This window comes from Arthroderma uncinatum (genome assembly GCF_011692745.1).
Source record: "Arthroderma uncinatum strain CBS 119779 chromosome Unknown scaffold2, whole genome shotgun sequence".
NCBI lineage: Eukaryota > Fungi > Ascomycota > Eurotiomycetes > Onygenales > Arthrodermataceae > Arthroderma > Arthroderma uncinatum.
In genome coordinates, this window is record NW_022983864.1 from 2900054 (window position 1) to 2923442 (window position 23389).

General features: G+C 49.2%; 8 protein-coding genes across 8 annotated transcripts; 4 read left to right on the forward strand and 4 right to left on the reverse strand.

Annotated features, from left to right (window-relative positions):
- Nucleotides 1-3059: 3059 nt before the first annotated feature.
- On the forward strand, nucleotides 3060-5444 carry GIQ15_02854 (RING finger domain-containing protein; the record flags this gene model as incomplete). Its single annotated transcript, XM_033550271.1, has 3 exons — nucleotides 3060-3311; nucleotides 3386-3537; nucleotides 3593-5444. The coding sequence occupies 3 exons, from the start codon at nucleotides 3060-3062 to the stop codon at nucleotides 5442-5444; spliced, it is 2256 nt and encodes a 751-aa protein (XP_033407432.1).
- A 799-nt stretch (nucleotides 5445-6243) lies between these two features.
- Nucleotides 6244-8213, forward strand: GIQ15_02855 (Delta(24(24(1)))-sterol reductase; the record flags this gene model as incomplete). Its single annotated transcript, XM_033550272.1, has 5 exons — nucleotides 6244-6281; nucleotides 6415-7464; nucleotides 7525-7856; nucleotides 7914-8131; nucleotides 8202-8213. 5 exons carry the CDS (start codon nucleotides 6244-6246, stop codon nucleotides 8211-8213), a joined length of 1650 nt encoding a protein of 549 aa, XP_033407433.1.
- Nucleotides 8214-8662: 449 nt separating this feature from the next.
- On the reverse strand, nucleotides 8663-9655 carry GIQ15_02856 (uncharacterized protein; the record flags this gene model as incomplete). Its single annotated transcript, XM_033550273.1, has 5 exons — nucleotides 8663-8896; nucleotides 8968-9328; nucleotides 9401-9431; nucleotides 9491-9516; nucleotides 9588-9655. 5 exons carry the CDS (start codon nucleotides 9653-9655, stop codon nucleotides 8663-8665), a joined length of 720 nt encoding a protein of 239 aa, XP_033407434.1.
- Nucleotides 9656-12029: 2374 nt separating this feature from the next.
- GIQ15_02857 (NAD binding oxidoreductase) lies at nucleotides 12030-13457 on the forward strand (the record flags this gene model as incomplete). The annotated part of the gene is made up of 4 exons (XM_033550274.1): nucleotides 12030-12162; nucleotides 12216-12529; nucleotides 12589-12736; nucleotides 12793-13457. 4 exons carry the CDS (start codon nucleotides 12030-12032, stop codon nucleotides 13455-13457), a joined length of 1260 nt encoding a protein of 419 aa, XP_033407435.1.
- A 176-nt stretch (nucleotides 13458-13633) lies between these two features.
- On the reverse strand, nucleotides 13634-15684 carry GIQ15_02858 (uncharacterized protein; the record flags this gene model as incomplete). The annotated part of the gene is made up of 5 exons (XM_033550275.1): nucleotides 13634-14182; nucleotides 14244-14655; nucleotides 14712-14794; nucleotides 14851-15506; nucleotides 15567-15684. 5 exons carry the CDS (start codon nucleotides 15682-15684, stop codon nucleotides 13634-13636), a joined length of 1818 nt encoding a protein of 605 aa, XP_033407436.1.
- A 1156-nt stretch (nucleotides 15685-16840) lies between these two features.
- GIQ15_02859 (uncharacterized protein) lies at nucleotides 16841-17741 on the forward strand (the record flags this gene model as incomplete). Its single annotated transcript, XM_033550276.1, has 2 exons — nucleotides 16841-17363; nucleotides 17446-17741. The coding sequence occupies 2 exons, from the start codon at nucleotides 16841-16843 to the stop codon at nucleotides 17739-17741; spliced, it is 819 nt and encodes a 272-aa protein (XP_033407437.1).
- Nucleotides 17742-18143: 402 nt separating this feature from the next.
- On the reverse strand, nucleotides 18144-19477 carry GIQ15_02860 (uncharacterized protein; the record flags this gene model as incomplete). The annotated part of the gene is made up of 3 exons (XM_033550277.1): nucleotides 18144-18591; nucleotides 18683-19247; nucleotides 19324-19477. 3 exons carry the CDS (start codon nucleotides 19475-19477, stop codon nucleotides 18144-18146), a joined length of 1167 nt encoding a protein of 388 aa, XP_033407438.1.
- An 833-nt stretch (nucleotides 19478-20310) lies between these two features.
- Nucleotides 20311-22268, reverse strand: GIQ15_02861 (L-lactate ferricytochrome c oxidoreductase; the record flags this gene model as incomplete). The annotated part of the gene is made up of 5 exons (XM_033550278.1): nucleotides 20311-20397; nucleotides 20453-20526; nucleotides 20585-21812; nucleotides 22045-22103; nucleotides 22235-22268. The coding sequence occupies 5 exons, from the start codon at nucleotides 22266-22268 to the stop codon at nucleotides 20311-20313; spliced, it is 1482 nt and encodes a 493-aa protein (XP_033407439.1).
- Nucleotides 22269-23389: the final 1121 nt, after the last annotated feature.

Genomic DNA, 23389 nt, shown 5'->3' on the forward strand with positions numbered 1-23389 from the left:
CTCTAGCCATCCGTCACCGGTAGACTCGTCTGCAATAGAGTGGACATCCATATCAGAAGAGGTAGAGGCGTCAGACTTGTCAGCCACGGCGTTCTTGGTGGCATTTAGACACTCCTCGTGAAGCTCCTCGAGAAGGAACCCAAGGAATTCCTGGGCATCCTGTTGGTGGCCCCGCTAGACACAAGTTAGCAAATTGAAAAACGAATGATTGAGATAGACCAAGAAAACTTACTCTCATGTCCCTAAAACGTGGGAGATGTCGAATAACTTGATAAACATATTCCGGAATAAAAGATTCACCGTACTCCTCCAGTTCGTTTTGTTTTAACCGAAGCCTTAATTTTTCCACCGAAGATGCCGCATCAATAACCCTAAATTCTCGCAGAAACATAATCCTAAGAATGGATTAGCATCGCTATAACGTGTATAGCCAGCTTGAACATGACTTACATAGCATCGACTAATGGACTGTCACTTTTGAAGCTATGGGCCGCACGACGGCCAATTTGATCAAGAAATTCGTAAAATGGAACGCAAAAGATTAAAACTTGTAGAATCTAAGAAATGGTTAGAGTGAGGCATTGATATATGCAGTGTATGTTAAGGAACTTACAGAATTCATATAGCACATATTTCCCGTATTTACAAGGCCACGAGGTTCTACAAATGCGATTTTTTCGCTGTATTGCTCGACATTAGCGCCAAAGCTGTTGAGTGCTTCGGCCAAAGATTCACCCCGGGTGAGCGATGGGGCACCAGATTGAGGGGAAGGAGCTGCGGCGTTGTTGGCAGCGGCCTTTGAGCGTACGAGGTCAGCCCACGATTTAGGTGCAGCCCGAGGTGCTGGGGCTTGCCCTGCGTTGCTGGCTGTCTCGGAGGAGTCTGCTGGTTGCGACCCTTCCCCGCCTGTGGCCTGTACATTACCAACGCCTGCGGTTGCGGCTGGTTCGGATGATTTGGGGGTCTCGGGAACGGGATCGATCGCTTTGGACTGCCTGGGAGCTGGTGGGCTCTGAGGCATCAATGGGACCACGGGGATGATTGGAGCTCCTGGCCTCGCAGTGCTGGCTTGTCGAGTATGGGCAGGAGCCTGCTGAACGGCAGACGGACCAGATGGGGTATCTGGCATAGGTTGAGTAGTAGTGGTAGATTTTGGTTGTGTGTCGAGAGCCTGTTCTTCGACATGGTTTGTTTGTAGTTCGGTGTCGTGAGCTTCGTCTTTCGAAGGCAATTCTACAGCAAGAGAAGAAGGTTGCGGAGTGCGATTTTTACGACGTCTTCGAGGTGGCTTGGAAGGGAAAGGTGCTTCTGGAACGGAGAGCCATGGGAGCTATGGTAGAAGGAGACGAGTTAGTATCATGGTGGCATGCCAATTTTGCTAGTTTAGGCTCGCAAATAAAACACTGAACTCACTGGTGGTTGGAATACCTGTCTTACGCCTGGCCGAGGATCAGATCTCCGGGCGGCGATTGGGGGAGGGGTAGGTGCACTGCTGTTGATAGAAGCGTTGAGGGAAGCATTGCTCCCCACATCACTACCAGACCTTGTCGACGGGTACTGTGTCGATTGGTCCTCCTGTGGTTCCGTGATAGCCGGTGTAGACAAGGAAACGGGGGGTGTAGGTGAAAATGGGGACGGGTAGGATGTTATAGGCGTACTGGACTGTGTTCGAGGCGCAGGAGACATGTGTGGTGGTGGTGGTTGTGGTGGGTGGTTCGGTGGCTGCGGCCGCGGGTATGAGCAAACGATCAATGGGGTGTTATATTGCGGGTAGGGCTGTAGCGGCGGAGGGTGAGGAGGCATCTGCTGATAGGGATACCAGCTCTGGAAATTCTGAGGCCCGTATGGCGGTGGCATAGGCACTGGCCCGTGACCGTGACCGTGAGTGTGTGCGTGTGCATGCGGGTGCGGGTGCGGATGGTGGTAGGCCATATAACCAGGCGACCGGACGTTTGGGGGCGCCGACGAGTACGGCACCTCATGCTGTCGTCGCGGAGGAGGCATCGGAGGCTGCCCATGCGGCAGCGGCGGCGGGTGGTGGTTCATCGCGGGCGCGGGCGCGGCCTCAACCTCTCGCTCTCGTTCCTTCAGCGGTTCTGGGAGGCTTGACTGGCTGTCAAAATGCGCTCTGCGTGGACGCCATGCATAGTAATGGAAAGGAAGAGCCTGTTTTGCGTGCGGGATGGGGAGCTCTAGCAGGCCATGGACAGTGTTAAAATCACAGCCAGCAGCCGGTGGTGGTCGTGGTCAGAAACTGGAAGAAGGTCTGAAGGTTAGTCAGGTAATATTTCCCCCAGTGCTGCTTTCCCACGCTCCACTTTCCACCGAGCAGCACTCACTAGACCAAAGGACACGCCAGACGCAGAGGCAGAGGCAGACGCAGAGGCAGACGCAGAGGCAGACGCAGACGCAGAGGCAGACGCAGACGCAGAGACGCAGAGACGCAGCACGCAGCAACGGCAGCGCAGACAGCAGCACTCGCAGATGTAGGCTGGTATAGAAGGGGTGTGTGTATATATTTTTTATGAAGTCGTTGCGTGCTCCCGAAAAGGGAATTTTACGCCCCGAACAAGGATGAGGTCACGGGACCTGGCGCATCGCAAAAAAGTCCAGGTTGGGCAGCGAAACTTCCACCGCGGCCCCTTCAGCTGTGGCAGTTTCGTTTCTTTTTCCTCTGGCGATGCGAGGATAGGTCAATGGGCGCTGCGGGCTGCTCTTCCGGCACCGACAGGCCTGCTGGGCGAGCTCTGGGAACGCTGCTTGTACCTTGCCATAGTAGATTCTGCGTAGTGGTACTTCCATGTTTGCCCTGTTTGGCCTCTTGGGAGGTTCGCCCCTCCTCTTTCGTCCTGAGATATCTACCCTCGCCTTTCCAACTGCTCCCGGCTGCTCCAGCTCCGCCAGCTTCTATCACACGTAACCCGTCGTCGTCGGTGCTGTGGTGAAGCAGCACTTGGAATGACGAGCTCCGCCCCGGTAGCTTCAGTGCAGGCCGTCAGTTCGAGCCATCCGGTCATCGTCCAGACGGAGCTTCGAATCCTCCCAAAAACGCGCGAACAATGTCGGCAGGCCCAGGACAGTCTTCCGCGCCATCCAAAGTGACAGGCACCGCCAGCCAGCCCGTGTCAATCCCCCAGTCGCAGTCTTACTCGTTTGGACCGGACTCAGCATCGCGTCGAGCCTCTGGACCGCTTGTTGGAGGCCAGTCGTCGAGTCACCTAGCTTCTGCCAGGAACAACCAGTCTCGAAAGGCGAATCACAAGCGTCAGCGTAAATCTCGCTTAGTGGATGAGGATGCGATTGCTGAAGCCGTACGTTTTCTGGGACCAATCTTTTTTTTTTTTCTCTCTACTAAAGTGGGCGCATTAAACTGACTCAGATGTAGGCAGCCATGAAGTCTACCTCTAGCAGAAAGGGCCAGACGTCAATCACACATCTTATGAACTTCTCTCTACCTCCACGGCCCCATTCGTCACCGTTTAGGCCACACCGCAATGTGACATACCACTCTGGATCTCACCGTGTTGATAAGGCTAGGTACGGTACCATTGGGTGCTGTGGGAGAGACGGCAGTTGGCTGACGATTGTACAGATATGTTAATGCGAACTACCGGTTTATTGTGAACCCAAAGAAGAATTATCATGCACAGGCCACAAATGCGGACGTTCACTTAGACTGGGACACCGTCCTGCAGGTGTTGGTGTCGACATCCTCGCAGCCGACAAACTGTCCTATCTGTCTATGCGTTCCTGTGGCTCCTCGGATGGCCAAGTGTGGACATATTTTCTGTCTACCTTGTCTCATCCGCTTTTTACAGACCATAGACGATCAAGATCCACCACCCGTAAAACGGGCTAGGTGGAAGAAATGCCCAATCTGCTGGGATCCAATATACATGTCGGAAACACGATGTGTACGGTGGTACTCTGGACAGCAGATTGATACCTTGATGGAAGGTGGTGATGTCTTTCTCAGACTCGTCATGCGTCGACCTGGTAGCACCCTTGCTCTCCCCAGAGATGGGGCCGATAGGCATAGCCATGCACCCGAGGACGACCTGCCGTGGTATAATGCCGCAGAAGTCACCGACTACGCGCGGTTCATGAAAGGTGGTGAAGATTATATGATGTCACAGTACGATGCTGAGCTCGAGGCGCTCGAGAAGCAAGAACAAGAGGATGAACTCTTTTTTGGACAGGAGCCGACGTGGACCCAGAAGGCTATGGCAGCCATAAGGGAAGCCAGGGAAAAGACAAGGGGGATTGGGAATCCTCCCCATTTCCATAGACATGCTGTAGATGGAAAGCAACCTGAGCAGCATCCATCTACAGACGCTGAACCGCCAGCAGAAGAAGTCCCGGATATGCATTCCCACCAGCAGCATGCTCCGGCGAGCTCTTCTATTGATCAAGTATCGAATCCAGAACAAGACGCCGGTGACGGTGCCACTTCGAGCCTGCCGGCTGAAGATGCTGGCGTCTCCTCAGCATTATCTAAACTAGAGATACAGCCCCAACAACCTACTACACATGCTTCAACGGGAGAAAAACCACTGCACCCGATCGCAAACGAATCTGAAAGGGGCCACCCTCCTGATGTACCATACTACTTCTACCAAGCACTACCCCATTTCTACCTCTCATCACTCGACATACGAATTTTAAAGTCAGCATTTGGCGACTTCTCGCTCTTCCCGTCTGCCATCCTACCCCGTGTTGAACATATATCTACAGGCCATATAATGGACGACGATCTACGCAAACGTGTCAAATATCTCAGCCACTTACCCTATGGCTGTGAGCTAACATTCCTAGAATGCGACTGGACTGACCTTGTCAGGCCTAGTGTCCTTGAAAAATTCCGTACGGATATCGAAAGACGCAGGAAACGAAATCGTGAGAAGGCAGCGCGTGAAGAAAAAGAGCGTATTCGCGCTGAGAAAGAGGAAGAGGAGCAGCGACTGGCGCCTAATCGACGGAAGCGATCAAGTTTATCTTCTCCCAGCGAACAGCCCTTCAGCGCTAGTGACTTCCTGCCGCTTGGTCCCGGCGCAAGCGGTCTATCAAACGAAGATCATATAGACACAAGCCTCTCCACAGCATCGCCCCCATGGTCCTCTTCCCAGAGTCGAGGCCACCAGTCGTTTGCGGCCCTAGCCACGCCGTCTAACAGTCCACCCTCCCGCCGGACAGTGTGGGGTACTACGATCGTTGATTCGAGTCCCCCCGCTGCAGGCTCGAGCCAGGACCCCTTCCCGGCCAACCGTGACGACGGCTGGCTTCAAAACTGGGAAGCAGAGCTCTTGGCTGAACAGCAGGACCTTATCATGGGTAGCACCAACAACAACACCGGCAGCAGCAACATGCCTGGTGCCACGTCAGGCAAAAAGAAGAAAAATAAAAAGATTACATTAATGTCGACCAACGCACGACGAGCTGCATAGTCTGCGCTCTGTTTTTGCGGTTTGCGGTCGATCGCATGGCTGAGCCGGCTTGCATAACACAAACTCCCGACAAATACGCAACGCGACGTCTTTTTGAGATTGTTTGCTCAAGGAAGAAGCTTGGTGGTATACCGTTTCTACACGTTTCCGGGGTGCAGAATTGTGTTATCGCCTTTTTGCGGCTGATAGATTCTACATATAGCCCTGCGGCTAGAGTCGTATATATCATCTCGGTCACAGAGACTAGAGAAAGGATGTAAAGAATTCCTAATATTGATCATATATTATCCATGAGTTGTTCCCGTAGTCCACCCGTTAACAGGCACCATCCCCGTCGTCTATATCATTGGCCAGCGGCTGAAGTAGCTGCACACTAAGCGTCCCATCTTGCAGCTCGTAAATAGCCTTGACTAGCGACTGTAACTAGTGGTTCTGCACGGCGCGCGCCGGGACTTGCTGACTTCTCGCTTGCTGGAGATCGCAGGCCAAGGATATGTACATCCAGGGATGCGAAAGTCAATTCAATTGGCACACGCGGAGAGGAAACAAAACAAATGAGAAAAAGGACAGTTTGCTCAAGGAAGCTAAATAACGTAAAAAAACAACGAAGATCCGTTTTTCGTCTCCTTGTTCATTTTTCATCTTTCAGGGGGAGACTCGACTCTCTCCCCGCCAAATTTGAACCCCTTTTTTTGGGCCGTTTTTTCGCCTTTTCACCTTTTTTTTGCTGTCATTCCTTTTTACACTCCCTACTAGATAGACCCTGCGCCGGTGGTTGTAGTCTTTCCTTCAGCTAGCCATGACCGTTACACGATCGCAGACGGGCAAGACCCCTAAGTAAGTGGCTTCTTCTACTGCGGGATAAGGACCAGCCCGATTGCTGAGGCGGGAAGCTATCCCACGCACGGCATAAATACTGCATGTCCATCTCCAACTCGACTGACGAAAACACACACTCTCTCTGAAATAGAAAGACGCAAAAGGACGTATACCTCGAGACGCCCTCGCGACGCATCACCAGGAGCCGATCGTCTGCGACCCCGGAGTTGAGCGCGGAAGATTCTGACCTCGCTGAACCGCTGGAGAAAGAGAATATGTCGAGCACTCGCAAACGCACTGCCGCGAAGAAGGCGAACGGAGCTGCCTCTGAGCCTACGGTGGAGGTTGAAATAAATGTTCCTGCTGCTTTGAATGGCGTCAATGGGAGGAAGGCCGCGAAGGAAGAGGGAGAAGAGAAGCAGGCCCAGGAGGACCACAAAGTCACCGACCACATCGAATTTGGCGGAACTCCAGGCGTGATTGCGATGATGATAGGATTCCCTTGCCTGATGTACTACATGTGGATTGGAGCGACCTACTACGATGGAGCGTTCCCGACTGCATCGAAGGGACAGTCTACCAGCGACTTTCTCCTACACCTCGTCAACCTGGTATACACCGGCGCATTCCCGTCCCTCAAGGCGTGGGCCATCTACTGGGGATTCTTCATCTTCGAAGGTCTCGCGTATATGTATCTGCCCGGAATCACCGTCAAGGGTCGACCGTTGGACCATCTTGGAGGGAAACAATTGACTTACTACTGCTCTGCCGTCTCGTCGTTCTACACTACCATCGTCCTCGCGGTCATCCTTCACGTTACTGGAGTGTTCAAGCTGTATACTATCATGGATGAGTTTGGTCCCATCATGAGCGTAGCCATCATCACCGGCTTCGTTATTTCTTTCATCGCATACTTCTCTGCCATTGCGCGTGGTGCCCAGCATCGTGTGACCGGCTACCCAGTATACGATTTCTTCATGGGCGCGGAATTGAACCCGAGATTGTTTGGAATCCTCGACTTCAAGATGTTCTTCGAAGTTCGACTTCCATGGTACATCCTTCTCCTTGTCTCCATGGGCGCCGCGGCCAGACAGTACGAGCTTTATGGATATGTTTCTGGAGAAGTTGGATTTGTTCTTATGGCACACTTTTTGTATGCCAATGCTTGTTCAAAGGGAGAGGAATTAATTATCCCAACCTGGTATGAAATACACGTAACCCATAGAATGAACGACATCATAAACTAACAAGCCACTTTTAGGGATATCTATTATGAAAAATGGGGCTTCATGCTCATTTTCTGGAACTTGGCTGGTGTCCCGCTCAGCTACTGCCATTGCACCGTCTTCTTGGCCAACCGTCACCCTTCGACGTATGCTTGGAACAAATACGCCCTTGCTTTCCTTTACGTTGCCTATCTCTTTGTCTACTGGATCTGGGATACCACCAACAGCCAGAAGAACAGATTCCGCCAGCAATCGCGTGGTGACGCTGTGATCAGAAAGACATTTCCACAGCTCCCATGGCAGACTGTCAAGAACCCAAAGACAATCACTTCTAAGAAGGGAGATACTATCCTTGCTGACGGCTGGTGTAAGTGCTTCTCATATTCGGTCAACTTTTAGATTATACACTGACATTCAATATTAGACGGATACGCTCGTAAAATCCACTACACTTGTGATCTCTACTTTGCTATTAACTGGGGCTTGATTACTGGATTTGCCAGCCCCTTCCCCTGGTTCTATCCAGTCTTCTTCGCCGCCATGATCACCCACCGTGCAACTCGCGATATCCAACGATGCCGTGCCAAGTACGGAGAGGCATGGACTGAGTACGAGAAACAGGTCCCTTACCTTTTCATCCCCGTAAGTTCAGAATCTTTACCTTGTCTCTTATGGATGGACCGCCAGGCTAATACTATGTCTTTCTATCTAGTATGTGATCTAGGGCAGCTCAGTTTAGTTTGAACTTAACCTCTTTCAAAATTCTTGCTTCTTAGCCATATCTTTCTTCATCTTCCGCCTCTTCGTCTTCGCTTGGCGTTGTTTTCTTATATTTTTGTAATTTTGTACCAGGTTTTATTACTCAAGGCGGCACGGTGTTGATAGTGAAAAAGAAGTAAAAAGGAAGAGAAAAAAAAAAAGAGGGAAAAAAAAGAAAGAAGAGTGACCAAACTGAGGCTCGATCTCAGGACCTTGTCGGTACAAATGAATGTTAACGACACGTGATAACCAACTACACCATTCGGCCTTCTTGATTACGTCAGGGAAGTAAGACCAAAGTAAAGAAAGGCCAGGAATACGAATTATATAGATGAAAAGAGATAAATTAAGTACGATTTATAAAAGTAGATGATTTATATACCTGCCAACGCACCAGTCCTTCGTCTAGGGTATTCATCTCGGTTTCCGACCATATATAAATCTCACCTGTGCGTACAGGTGCGATTGGGGGTCAGCAAAATCGTTCTGCACGGCAGTGAAGAGCACATCCAGTTCCTCCATAGTCCAGCCCAAGACACGAGTAAACACAGCCAGCGAGCCCGATTCCAGCCACTCGCGGAAATTCATCGCTTGGTAACGGCCTATTTCTTTCATCTTGGGGTCTGGAGACCATCGACCGATTGGGACCTGAACAGAGACTATATGTTAGCCATGCCTGAGATCGATTTTATATCATGGTTAAGAAGACGGCACTATACCTTAACAACCTCATCAACAACATCTACAAACCCTGCAGCCCTCATCTTCTCTGCCCATGTATGCTCAACATTCAATGGTTTGCCAAACTTCTTGTTACCCTTCACAAGTAGCTTCTGCCACAGATTAGCCGTCACAGCCCTCTCTCGCGTTCCATCGTCTGAGAAGAAGTTTGCCTCAGTACTCTGCATCTCAAGATATCCATCTGGAAGTAAGTTGTTATATGCTTGAGCGAAGAACTTGTCATAGTCGGATATCGAACCTGCAAGGTTACGGGTATGGATATAGCCGAAGAGGTTCGATTCGTGGTATTGCCATTCCTCTTCAAAGTCATCAATTTCAAACGAACAGTTCCGTGGAGTCCTAAATAAACGTAGAACGGCGGGGACAGATATGTTTAGTTGCATTCTTCGTTTCAAGGGTAGATATTCTTACCATTGTCGCTGGATTGGACTTAGATCGGTTCCTGGAAATATTTATATTAGCAATTATGCTAATGTATATCAACGGAGGTTGCAAACTTACCCAACACCTCGCAGTAAGGATAACGTCTGTTATCAATAACATGTTAGCAGAGTTACTGATTCCGAATTGTTCGTTCGATAGAGGCTGGATATCTCACTCGGCAAAATCAAAGGCCCAGGTACCAGTCCCGGTCCCTACATCGAGTGCCCGCTCGGGGATTTCCATCAACGGAGCCCGGTGTAGTTTCCCGTTGAGAAGAAGACAATATATTCGATGTTCCTTCATTTCAAGTCAATAAGAACCAAGGAATCCTTCTTCTGGGGTAGTTCAGGGTGCCTACTAGGTCCATACGGTCCTGTTCTTGTTTATCATTTGGCTTTTACAGGGTATAAGTAAGCTGTCATGCCTCTTTTCGGGTATCGAGTATGTGTATATGTCGGCAACTAACCAAAAGATATGCACCATCTCTGTAGCCATGGTATCGGCGTTTGTTCTATCCAATCAAAAGACGAATAAGCAGCCATTCCTTGTTAAATATACATTGTTTTCTCACGGGATCTTGAGTTTAGGTGTTCAACCCATATCCATGAACAAAGTATACCGGGGTTCAGCAATACTTACTTCGTATCTATTCAAATGAACACTAAGATTAGCCTGATTCGTAGAATGTTACCAGCCTGAGACATAATTACCTGTAGTTATAAACTGTCGAAGAAATGGACGTGGTCCCACTGCGGCCAATGAATATGGCGATGTTAGCGCTCTGTGGTCTCTTCTGGTACCATTTTCATTTCTATCCACCCGTAGGATAATCTTCGTTGGTTTTTCTTACGGGTGAGATAATGCCCAGATATCAGATTCATATTCCGGACTCAAGTCATCATTTTCCTAAGCGGACAGAGTCAGTTAACCATCGCGAGGGAGATTCGGGCTATGGGTGCATAACTAACACTGTCCACCTCGATTATATCGTCCATACTTCTGAACCTCATAGGGATGTATGGATTTGCTACCTCTAAGCCGCTGGGTTTATGGCATAAATTCGCGATGGTATTATTCCTGAATCGCATATATCAGAACAAACTCTCCTAAGATTATGTCGCTTTGGGCAAGATACTTTTATATTTGGCGGGTACCGGGTATACGAGCAAACGCAAAAGGGGTCAAATAATCGCTTGGTTCTCAACTGCTCAGCAGCGTTGATGGTCTATGGCTTGCAAAATAGGGTGGAACTCGAATCGAAAGGTGCCAGAAAGCGAGGGAACATGGAAAACAAAGCTCGCCCGTGAAAATCAGGGCACGACAAGAGGCACGTAGGCGAGGGCCTCTTTGGTCGCTGCCAACGACACAGCCTTGATTATATTTGCTTTTTGGGTTCAGTCCGGGCGAATCCAATAGGCCCGTCCTGCTTGCGTTGTATTGACGCTGGTCCGTTGCGGCTATTCTGGAGCTGCCTAACTCTGGCCTCGACAGTCGCGGTGTTATATGGGAGCATAGAGAGTGAACGGTCGTCCTGAGACCTTCTGTTTTCCACCGACCATCTGTCCTCCCGCTGAAACAAAATAAAAATTCCCGAAAAGCACTCCATGGGGTCGACAGGGGCCAGATATCCCCGTAGCCCCTTTATCTGGATCAACCTATGCGAACCAATAAAACCCGCCAACCTGGTAGGTTTAAAATGATGTATCCGAAGAACCAAAAGACCGGGACGGCTTTGCGCTATGATACGAGCGAAAAATGGCCCTACTGCAGACGCTGTCGCTCGAGGAAGCTGAATGGACGGCCGTGCCCTTTGCGATGTGAGAAGCAAACGCAGTGACGGCTACCAATGTTGGCAAAGGAACGATAACCGTTTCGAGATGAATGAAGTTGTTATTTTGTAATTTCATCGGAGCCTTGTCCTACATGGCGTATCCGTTATCAAGTCGCATGATGTCAGAGCGCAGGTATCTTACTCCGTCCTCTGTGGTCCTGTCCAAGTCTACCTGGTCGGGCCCGTTATTTAGATTATCTGTCAAACCCCAGATTTTCACGGCCCGCTCTTGACATCACTGATATAAAATAGAAAAGAGACACTGACGGGCATCAACACGGCTATTGGAATGTTATATATACTCTGCTCTCCTCGCACTATGTTGAGGTCGATTCCACAAGTGTTGTGCTTATCACCAACAAACCAACTAAGCATGGTGTTCATACCTCCCCTTTCTATAAATTAAGGAAAGTCGGATGTAACAACGATGGCCTATTCTTATGGGACACTGGTAGTAACCGGCTCACTTGAGATCTTACGCCATGCGCAAATACCCTTGAGCTGCTGGCAGGTTTCTGACTTTGGCAGCACCAGTTGGACGAGACTCTGGACACTTTTGACGGAAGTGTAAACAGGCGCTTAACCATGAAATGAATGCAGTTTGATTATCAACTCAACCTTGTTCTAGCACTATTATTCCCTCTTACCTTTGAAAGTATGACATCCAAAGATGACGTCAGATCAGCTGGAATAGGCGATGGTGTATAAGTATAGGCGATGGAGGAAGACGTCCACCCTGCTTGTTGCAAACTTGATCAATGGTCGAGGTGACATAGGTATTCAAAAATGGCACTGTTTCTTCAAGGCTGCACGTTTGCTCAGCAATACGCCTCTTCACTACTTCATGGCAAATCTCAATCGTCTACAAGGGCCTTGAAGCTAGGCGTCTTGTCGACTGCGAGGATAAATTCTGCGGCCGGTATTTCCAGCTTAATCCATTGCTTCGACCTAGCTAATGCTAAGGATCTCTAGTTATCCATCCAGCGGAAACACATCCAGATGTAGAGCTTTATGGGATTGCATCTCGAGATGCTCAGACGGCAAAGAATGCAGCTACGAAATATGGCTTCTCAAAGTCATACGGTTCCTATCAGGAGCTTTTGGACGATCCGCTTATCAGCATGGTTTATATCTCGTTGCCAAATAGCTTGCATTTCGAGTGGAGTAAGAAGGCATTAATTGCCGGGAAACACGTCCTCTGTGAAAAACCATTTACTTCTAATGCAGAGGAGGCAAGGGAGCTATTCAGGGTGGCAGAAGAGAGAAGGCTGGTTGTCGAAGAGGCTGTATGCTACTTATATACCCAACCCGGTTACTACTTTCACTTATTGACTGGTGCTTCTAGTTCCATTGGCAGTTCCATCCTGCAGCACATCTATTCAGAAACATCCTCGAGTCGAATAAATACGATAGGATAATTCGAACAGATGCCTGGATGACTTCTACCCCTGCTATACCTTCGGGAGATATTCGATGGCAGTATGATCTAGGGGGTAAGCTTACACAACCCCCAAAAAATTGCTTGAATTTTATTAAGAGGCGTTTATAGGCGGCTCGTTGATGGATGAATGCTATGCATTATCGTTTACTCGATATGCACTTCATAACGAACGTCCAAAACAGATTCTCTCGGCAGCTGCTCGCCCGTCAAAAGACGACGGCCGTGTTGATGCTGCAATGCATGCACTACTCCTCTTCGAAGATGACAACGGCAACCCGATAACTAGCAGGATCTATACCGACTTGTCGCGCAGCAGACTAGGAGGAGTCCTGCCCCGAGTTTGGGAGTTGCCATCAATAGAAGTTGAAACGGACGCGGCGATAATCTACTTCTACAACGCTATGATGCCGCATATTTATCATTACATATCAATCACTGATAAGCGGACCGGTATCACCGAGTACAAGACACAGAGCTCTGGCGGGCCTATATGGGGCGATAGGTGGACTACGGGTGGAAAAGGCGGAAAAAGTTATTGGAGCACATATCGATGGCAACTCGAAGCATTTATGGAGAGAGTCAGGGACAAGGAGCCAATTTGCTGGGTGCCCTCGGAGGATACTGTGATACATATGGAATGCATTGACGAGATTTATAAGAAGGCTGGAATGCCGATTAGGGGAGACCCGATGGAGGTTGTGAAGGACGAGAAGGTTAGGATGGCCCAGAAAATGGAGCAAACAGAGACGAGTGGGAGGAGCGAAAAGACTTGACTGGGTTCTTGAATCATTCTAAAAGTTATCGTTTTTCAAATTTACTCATCAGATTGCCTAGCTAAAAATTTACTGTCAATTTACCATATCCAACTCACCCTTCTACAGCCTTGCGACACTACAGTCGCTTCCTTCGAGATATATACCCAAAGTATCATCGGCGTAATTTCACTCCCTTATTCAATCTCACTAGCTCGATATCCTTTTCCGCTAAGTGGCCTACTCTCATTCCACCGATTTCCCATTTCAGCATCTGGGACACGTCGTCGCTCATTATGTCCCGGAGGATAATGGGTTGTATCTTGTCCAGTAGTATACAACCCAACTTCCTCATCTTGCTCATGAGATCCAGCTATGGGCGGAGACGCGATAGTCGAAGTAGACGATGGTATTGGGTTACTGATACCAACGTCGCTGTTATCCGCGCTACGTTCAGGAATAACAGTGCGACCAATGCGGAACGCCACAGGCGTTGGTGGAATATCTCGCGGACGACCGCTTTTAGCTATGGGCTGTTTGCGGAATCTAGCTGGTATGAAGCGGGATGCGCGTGAAGCAGGGGTGGAAGTGGCCACAGTTGATATCCGATGAAGCCCTGGAGTACTGTCACCAGAACGCGGATCCCGTTCTGAGTCTATATCGATGCTTGTGCTGAGAGCGCTTGAGAGAGTTCGCGGGATACTGAAACCGAGCTTTCCGACAGGAATAGATAGACCGTGAACAACCTATGAAGCCATCAGTTTAGAGTTATGGGGGGAAAAGAACGAATGAAAAAATGGAACATACAATACTACAAATAGTCAAGAACCAAACGACGATATACATCGTATCAGCTAGCCGTTTGGCATCCTCTCTCACCTCTCCATCGACCGTGATATTAATCCTGATATACTCCAGAGTGACATATAGATAGAATATGGCGCTGACACCAATTGGACCGAAGAATCCAACGAAAGCAGCTTGGCGGGCTTCCTCGATCTGATGGATATATTTATGCATAGCGAAGACGACAGGTAGCCGGCGGAGTAAGAGGATTAAAATCCCGAGACCTATCAGCCGGTAGATAGGGATGATGTCGTTCTTCAGAAAGATGGGCCAGGGGCAGACAGCACCGAACCACATAAAGACTGACAAGTTTAGAAGCATGTCTATGGTTGGTTGAAGAGAGTCATCTAGTGTCTCGAGACGGAACCAATCACTGCGATTGAAGTTAGATACCGACAATACATATTCGAATGGTTGTGCAGGGCTTACTCGATGGTGAAGACGTTTCCTGCGATAAAGCAGGCAAGAACATCGTCACTTCCAATCATTCCGCAGGTACCGATGATGAATAGCTAGCCACTTTATTAGATCCCATTAAGAGTATAGTCTGGAGAAGAGTAAAACTTACGGCCAATGCAACGGCAAACACAAGGAAACTCTCTCGATCAATATACTTATTTTCCTCTGCCCAATGCAACAACTCCTTAGCCACCCATCCCACAGCAACCCCATAGACTACACTCAGGAGGATTGTATACCCCCAAGTCTCACCAAACCACAAACCCATAGCCTTACGTGTACCCCCTGGCCCAGTATACTGAATGAGGTACAGAGCAAAGAACAAAAATGGGTATCCCAGCCCATCATTGGCGCCGGACTCGGCTATGATGATCCGCTGTAGGGGACGTGGGATATTCTTATCAGCGAATTTACCCTTGACGATAGAGTTGGACAAGACTGGGTCAGTTGGGGTGATGCATGCAGCGATTGCGAGGGCATGGAGGAATGGTAGCTTCGGCACAAGGCCGTAGATGACGAGGCTGCTACATAGCCACATGCCCAGCATGCCCGGCCCAAGGAGAAGGGAGAGGCTTTTCCATTCTTTCAGGAGATAGCGACTTGGGAGCTGAACACCAGCAAGGACGAGCTGGACGCCTAAGACGAGACGGCTGAAGTAAAGAGTGATATCATCCAAGGCCTCTCGATTGCCCAGAGCATAGTCTATAGGTCTTATAAGATTGGCAGCATGGGGAGAAAAGGTGACGCCTGCCAGGAGCGAGATTACTACAAGATACGTTAGGAGCGTCCCTTTTCTTCAGGTAGTGCAAGGAGTTAATCACTTACATGCTTCCGATAGGTAGAATCTCTCCTTGAACAGGTACGATACCAAGCCAAACAAAGTAATGAAGCCACCCAAGGTAGCGCATACAACGTTAAAGTTGGTCACAGCAAGAGTAGGCATACCAGGATGACGTTTGATGTAACACCCCGCAAAGTTCCAGCTCACAGTCTGGAGGTATAGATACTACTGACGTTCCGTTGAAGATGATAGAAGGTATTTCCGGCTTAGTTGAGAGAGGGAAAATAGACAGTAGGAACAACCGATATGCGGGCTCCGGCCGTTTAAACGAACAAGATCTTGTTGCGGCCGCAAAATGGCGACGACGAGTGCGTTATGTTATTCAACAAGGCTCATTCTTATGCTCCAAACAACACTATGATGTCGTCCTATGCTCATTGGAGGTGGGAGAAGTGAATAACCGGCAATGGTGACCACAGGAAGCGATGAGGGTATGCAATGGAATCGCGTGCGTTGCTTATTAGAACGAGCAGACGAAGCGCGAACAGGGAGGAGTTCCAAGAGATTAAATACTTTCTTCCTTCCCGCGAGAATCACTACTAATTACGACGAACGCCGCCGGTGCCCCAGTTAAATAACGATACTTTGTGTGTCGAGATTCTCCACCAATCTGCGATCTCTAGATGATATCGCCGGGATCTAGAGTTCTCGCAGGGAACGGAAAGATGAACGCCCAATAGCCAATTGGCGGCATGCAGGATGACACATTTTCCCACCGCTTCCGCATCATTAACGGATACGGATATAGGCATCGGGTGGTTGGCTGTTTATATGCGGCTCAGGCCTCTGCGGAATGTCCGTACGGGCGCTATACTGGTGCTTATCTATTCCACGAGATCCCTACCGGCAATCATAGGCCGATCTACTCCGCAGTTCGCGATATCAAGCTTTGAACCTCCTACTACTGGGAACTTCACGCTACCGACTTTATAACGCTTCAAATGAACTCTGTAAAGGCGAAAAAGATGCGTTTTTCCAGGTTTCCTTTTGCCAAGACATGACAAGCCTTCGCCAAGAGTTTCCGCGTGCTTATCACGTGGAGTCGTGTCACATGGGCTTATATCACGTGAAGATAAGGGCTTGATTGCTGACTCATCTTGATCCTTCGCGTCTTTTGAGGCTCGGCGACGTTATAACGACGGCGGAAGAGCAAAGACAGAGGAAAAAAAAGGAGGCGAAGGAGGAGGAGGCTAAAAAGACAAGCTTGAAATCAGTGAGAGACTATCTGCAGAACTCCAGGATATACCACGTCGCAGCCATGGATATTATAACACCATCTGCTACTTTGACGCTGACGCCGACGCCAACTACCCTCCCGCGTTTCGGCAGTCGCACAGCGTCTAGCACCACCAGCTCTGTATTCCCCGGATCAAGCGATTACCCCGTTTTTCCCAATGGAGTATTCTTGTCCAAGTTTTACCTTGTCTCATCCCAATACTCCGGCCTCAATGATCTCGATCACCACCTCTACAACGTGTGCTACCTGCCTTTCAACCCCTTTGATGTCGAAAAGTCATTCGACATTGACAAGAGACGGGCCTCTCCCACCGGCTCCTCTAGCACTCCGCGGCCGACATACTTGATCAACGAGGCGCCATGCAAACGGCAAGCTGCGATAAATACAAACTGTCATTTTCAGAACACAAATGGCTCGATCTCAGGCCTCCTGCCCTATTCTGACCAATTCGATGTACAGCAACAATGCTATTGCGAGAAATATCCCTTCTTTGACTCCGTGCTTGGATGTATGAAGTGCTTTGAGAAACATGGCGGAATTGAGGGTATATACATCCACCTTCTTACATTTCTATCCGCTATTATCTTTTTTTTTTTTTGGGTTTGACCTCAACTGACAATGTAAAGGCTATCACTGGTTCCCACAGAGCTACGTTGACGCAGCATGGAAAGCATACTGCGGTCCAGAACCCCCGACTGTTGAATTCTATAAGTATATGTCACAATGGGCGAATACAGACCCTGCTGCGAATGTCCCCAGTACAACCGCGTCGACTGTTCTGGGTACGCAGACCGACGCCAGCTTGTACTATACATACGCTACTACTATTCGTTCTCCTAAGAACGGTGCACCGGGCAAGGCACTGAGTTTGAGAGGAGTGCTCCTTGCGGCATTGGCAGCAGGTGTAGTACTATGTCAATGAGCTAGTATTTTATTTAGCATCTTGGATATAGGATGTCCGTATGTACTCGGCGTGTGGTATTCCATACCATCCTAGAACATACTGACACACACATATATATACTCTAGATATACCCTGAGATACCCATATCTGGCTTGACACCTTCTTAGTCAGTAATTAATGATGAAGTCTTATATTGAAATGTAAAATCTTCATAGGAGATAGATGCTTGTAAGAATAGATGTGATATATGTATTTCTCCAATTTATCTAGCCCTTCAAAAGAATCCTAGCGCCATAAAGTGCAGAATGCAAAAAGGTATATCATACGAGACAAACAAGGCCACGGAATCAGCACGGCCTGAAATAATATGACAAAATGTAGGAAATGCTTCAGGATGGTGGTATCGGCCCTTCATAACGACTAGTCACTATCATGCCGCGACTGACTCTTGCTCTTACTTCTGCTCTTCGCACCCTCAGCGCTCTCCGACAATTCCTCAACTTTCACATCCTCCATATTTGCGCCATTCACCGCTAGCCGATCTGCGGCCTCGTTGCCTGCATGTTTATTATGTCCCTTTACCCACTCGAATAACGTCTTCACTTTCAATGACTTGCGTTCTTCGATCTTAGCTAAAATGGATTGAACGAGGTCCTTGTTCTCGACCGGTTTCTGGGCTGCTGTTGTCCAATTGTTCCGTTGCCAGTTTATATACCATACTGTCACACAGTCGATCGAGTATTTGCTGTCGGTAAATATTGTGACATCGCGGTGTTTAGGAGCGATGTCAAGTGCCCGAGATATGGCCGTTAATTCGGCGCGTTGATTGGTTTGGCGGCTGCCTACTAAGGGTTCTGAGACATTTCTGCTAGATGAGATAGAAGGTAGGACAATGGGTCAGCGGATGATGTAACTCAAAATAGAAAGAAAGAGTTTAGAACCCGAGTGCCATTACGTACCTTTCATCGTCTGGCCCAAAATACACGCCAACGCCAGCTTTAGCTCGTGCAGTTCCGTTCCTCAAAGCACTCCCATCAGTGTAAATCTTAAGCATGCCCGGAGGACCAGATGGTTTCGGTTGTAGCTTAGTCGCCTCCTTCTGTGTCGTTGTTTTATACACTATTTTCCCCGTAGTCGGATCAAGTAGAACGTTAGGGTCGAATCCGTCGTCCGCACCAGGCGGCAGTGGGCCAGTTCCTGCCGGATATTCCTCGCCAGTCTCGTCCTTGGAATTGCTTTCCATCATCCCTGGCGCTCCTGGCAGTGAAGCCTTATTTAAAGGCGCCTGGCCATCTCGTACGAATGCCTCGGCTTCCTCTCTGGTAGAGAACTTGCGATATCGAGGTCCACGGAATCCTTTCACTTGATCTTGCGCCTTTGCCCAGTCTGTGTATACACCTGGTACCCTGCCCCTCTGAATGCCGTAGAACTTCGTACATATCGTAGTCGAGCCGCCCTGTGGAGATGGAGCTCTGTTGCCAGTAAGGAACGCATCGGCCTCCGCTCGGGAAGGAAAGGATTGGACTACAATCACGCACAGCATTAGCACTCTATAGCTTAAGGATAGCTAAGATAAAAGGTATAGCCACATATCACGTACAGACTGCTCCCTTAAATCCCGTCACTTGGGCCAAACATTCGCTCCACTGATGATATATTCCAGGCTGAAACCCAATCTTCACCGCATAGAACTTTGGGTCCCCATTGCGTTTCCGCTTGGTGCCAGCAGCTATGTTATCATTAACCGACGACATAGTCGACTCTGTCTGACCTATGGACTGTAATATGAATGTTCTGGTGAGTTCTGAAGGTGCCGCTGTTTGAACCGTCGTCCTCGGAGACACTCTGGATAGGAGTAGGAGGGTTATAGGGATGCGGCAGATTGAGGTCATGGGAGTGCGTTCGATCCGTGAGAGGTTGTTCGTGTGTCCTTCCGCCGGCTCTGGCAAGTTGAAGGATGCTCCTTTTTATTGCTATCTCGTTCTCGATGTGAGATTCTTAAAGTACCCCGCTCCCTGCAATGAAGCGCGTAGCTGTTTCAAGTACCGTGTCAGCGGAAATTTCCAAGGAAGACACCCCTATCCGGTGTAAATAGAGAGGATACTACCTCAAGGACCCGGCTTGGAGTCCTGTTCGATGCCGTGTCAAGCACAGGTTGGAGTTGGAGTAGGAAGAGCCCGGGGTTGGTGGTTGGTTTAACTGGAATGTTTTAGCGGGAAAGCCAGCCGGCTAGCTGAGACTTAATTAATCAAGCTCATGAAGCCTAACAGGGGTCGATATCAAGTGTTTTTTTTTAACTCTTTAGAGAGTGACTCTAATACAAGGGGAGAAGGCTACGGAGTAATAGTTGCTCATTGAAGTTGCGGGTTATGCAAGAAGATAGCTCGTTCTCATTCATAGGACCCAGAATCGTTTCATAGCATGTCCAAGGGAATAGAAATAATATCCAAATATCTAGCGACCTTGAACCCCGGAAATGGCACCCTTGATGCTAATGTAAATAGGAAATATATAATATTTTAGGTCTGTCCAAGAGTGTAGATATAATGGAAAATAGTCATAAAATCTGTGTATCCTCTTCTGCCCGTTATATTTTGGCTTTCATAGTACGTCTCAAGCCATCCAGCCCTGAACCGCCATCATAAAGCTGCTGTTCGACAGCTCGGGCGTTGATCTGAATGATTGTTAGTTGTGTACGTGAAGTGTGAACTGATAACCGGTCCACTTACATGCTGCATACCGAGATCCTCCACCCTTTCGACGCCCAATAGCCGCATTGCCGTCCTCGTCTCGGCTGAGAGGACTATAGAATATGTTAGTACAGAACCCGTCAACATAAAGGAGTTTAAAGGTCGACATACTCTCAAGCATCCGTTTAACGCCTGGGATTCCGCCGGCTGCAAGGCTGAATAGTGCATTTCTGCCAACACCTACGCCCTTAGCACCCAGGCACAATGCTTTAACAACATCTGTACCCCTCTTGATTCCACCATCGATCCAGACCTCAATCCGGTCAAACACCTCAGGGCAGTATTTACGGATTTCCATCAACGTATGTACGGCTGGTGGGGCGGTGTCCATTGCTCTTCCGCCGTGGTTTGAGAGGATGATAGCCTTGATTTGTGGGGAGTGTAGTGAGGCGATATAAGCATCTTCATGTGTCTGAATGCCCTTGAGGACGATGGGAAGATCCGTATGTTTGAGCAGCCATGGCAGGGTGTCCTTCCATGTCAACGATGGATCTGTGCCCGCGAATAACTGCTGTCCCAGGCCACTACCGCCAGCAAGTTCGTGTCCCCCCGAAGACTTCACTATATCCGCAATGGCAGGGGTGGCTGCAATGGATTTAGTACGTTCATCAAGCTCTCTCTTCCCAGGGACGGGAGCGTCGAGCGTCAGGCAAATGAACTTGATGGCTTTAAGCTTCTTAATGCGTGCTAACATAGCCTCGCTTTTCTTCCGGTCGATCTGCACGTATAGTTGCCATCCGAACATCTGGTCCGCGGGGGCATCCTTGACAATTTCTTCCGGGGTCATGGAGGCGTTGTTGGAGATCATCTGCATAGCACCAAATTTGGCGCACGCAGCAGCAATGCCAGCTTCACCTGTTGGGTGAGCCAGCCGTGCCATTGCAGTGGGAGAAGCATAAATAGGGATATCAAGTTTGTGCCCCAACATGGTGGTTGCCAGGCTGCATTCCTTGCAATCAACGAAGACCCTTGGGCGGAGCAATATGGACTGATAGATGCTATGATTCAATGATTTGGAGATCAGGTCGTCAGCCCCGGAGAAGTAATACGCCCACGCCTTCTGGGTTAGCTGCTTGGAGGCAACCTGTTCGAAATCATCCATGTTCAACAAAGATGACAGCTGAGGGAGCCCCTCGCTGGTCTTGTTTGGTTTGACTGCCTCGGGAGCAAGTTTGGCAAGCGATTTCGCATCAACAGTGCCTATCAGGGCTTCTGGGGGAAGATTGCCCTCCAAAGTACCGGTTGGATGGATCGGATCGTATTCCTCAGTGGCATCCTTACCAGCCAGCTGGAGGATGATATTCGCACCGCCTGGATGGCTGGGCAGGAAACCTGTAACCTAGAGAAAGTAGAGAACAAAGATAAGTCGACGTCAGAACGGGCTCTATCTCAATCTCGCTGAGGTCCCTCAGACCCCCTCCCCACCAGGCATAGCGCCTCTGCTCATTGAGCTCATCTCATTCGCAAGTTTGCTTCTCAACCAGCCCAGCGCTTTGATCGCTCCGGAAGCGCGCAGGAAGGCTAGGGACCCAAAAATTAAAAAAGAAAATAAGCGGCCTAGAAGCACTCACATCGTACACTTTTCCATAAAGAACGACCCAGCAGCTATCCGTCTTGTTGTGCTTGGCGACTGTAGAACAGAAGCAAAAAAGCAAAACTGGTCAGCTTGAGCTCTCTTCCGCGGCTCTCTGCGTCTAGAGGGCCCAATGGCAGTAGATAGATGTATGTTTCAGGGGCCGGGTGGACGGGAGAGCTCGTTACCTTCGTCTGCATCTATCATCCTCGAGGACGCCATGGTTCCACTGGATTTTGGATCGGCCTTGCAGGAGGGACGACGTTGAATATCAGTCTGCAAGGGCTGCTAGTCGGAGATATCCCCTGCTTCTCTCGACTTTCTTTTCTTTTTATCTGTGGGAGAACACTTCGATGAATGTGTGTATATATCGAATTGAGCAGTGACTGAGGATTAAGGCAACCAAAAAAGCCCTAACAAAGGACGGACGGAGCGAGATGGTCTCGTCGAGAAAGAAAAGAACCGTCGGCCTCTTATCCCGTCGTGAATTTTGGGGTACTTCCAGCAGCCCGCAAATCAACCGTCTCTACGTATCCACCGCCGGTTGTTCCCGCCTATGAAAGAGTGATCATTACGCTCTTCTCTCCACAAAGCCAATAACCCGGGGGCTTGTCTATCGGCCATGGTTCCTTAGCCAGAGTTAAACGGCGGGAGCTCGGTTAAGGGACCAACGTCGTCTCTGCAGCCATTAAACGGCCGAAAACACTTCTCGAGCTGTTCGTCCTGTTCGTCTCTGCGTTGAATGTCAGTCAGCATTCAGTTGATTCAGATATGGATATACCGCACTCCGGTAACTTATACCACCTTAGAGCTCTCTCTAAGCATAAATGTCCTGGTAAGACGAGATGAAGGCCTCAACTCCTCTCCTCGATACGACTCGGCCGAGCATATCCAGGACTCGCGTTTCCATGAGCGTGAAGTAGAAGAGAGAACCACCTTGATACCATCGCATTGCGTGATATCGAGACTTGTCTGTGCTATGGGTGGGATACCTGTATATGCTGGCGCCATGGTGATTGTGTTGTGTTGTAGAGTGTTACTGCACGCGTCTCTAGCCACGATGTGCAACACATCACTGAGCGTACAAGGCGAGAAGCATATATTCTGCTCTGCTTTACGAAGCTCAACATCATATCTACACTACATGAGCCGCCAAAATTCACACCCATAATCCGCTGAACTTGTCGAAGAGACGACCCTACAGGGTCTGCCCGTCGAGCTGCTGGGCGAAATCAGCAGCTACTTGCCTTACTCGTCTCGCCTTGCCCTGACCTTAACCTGTCAGGAGCTTCATGTAAAGACATACAACCAGTGTTACATCCCTATGAAAGGCAAGAAATCAC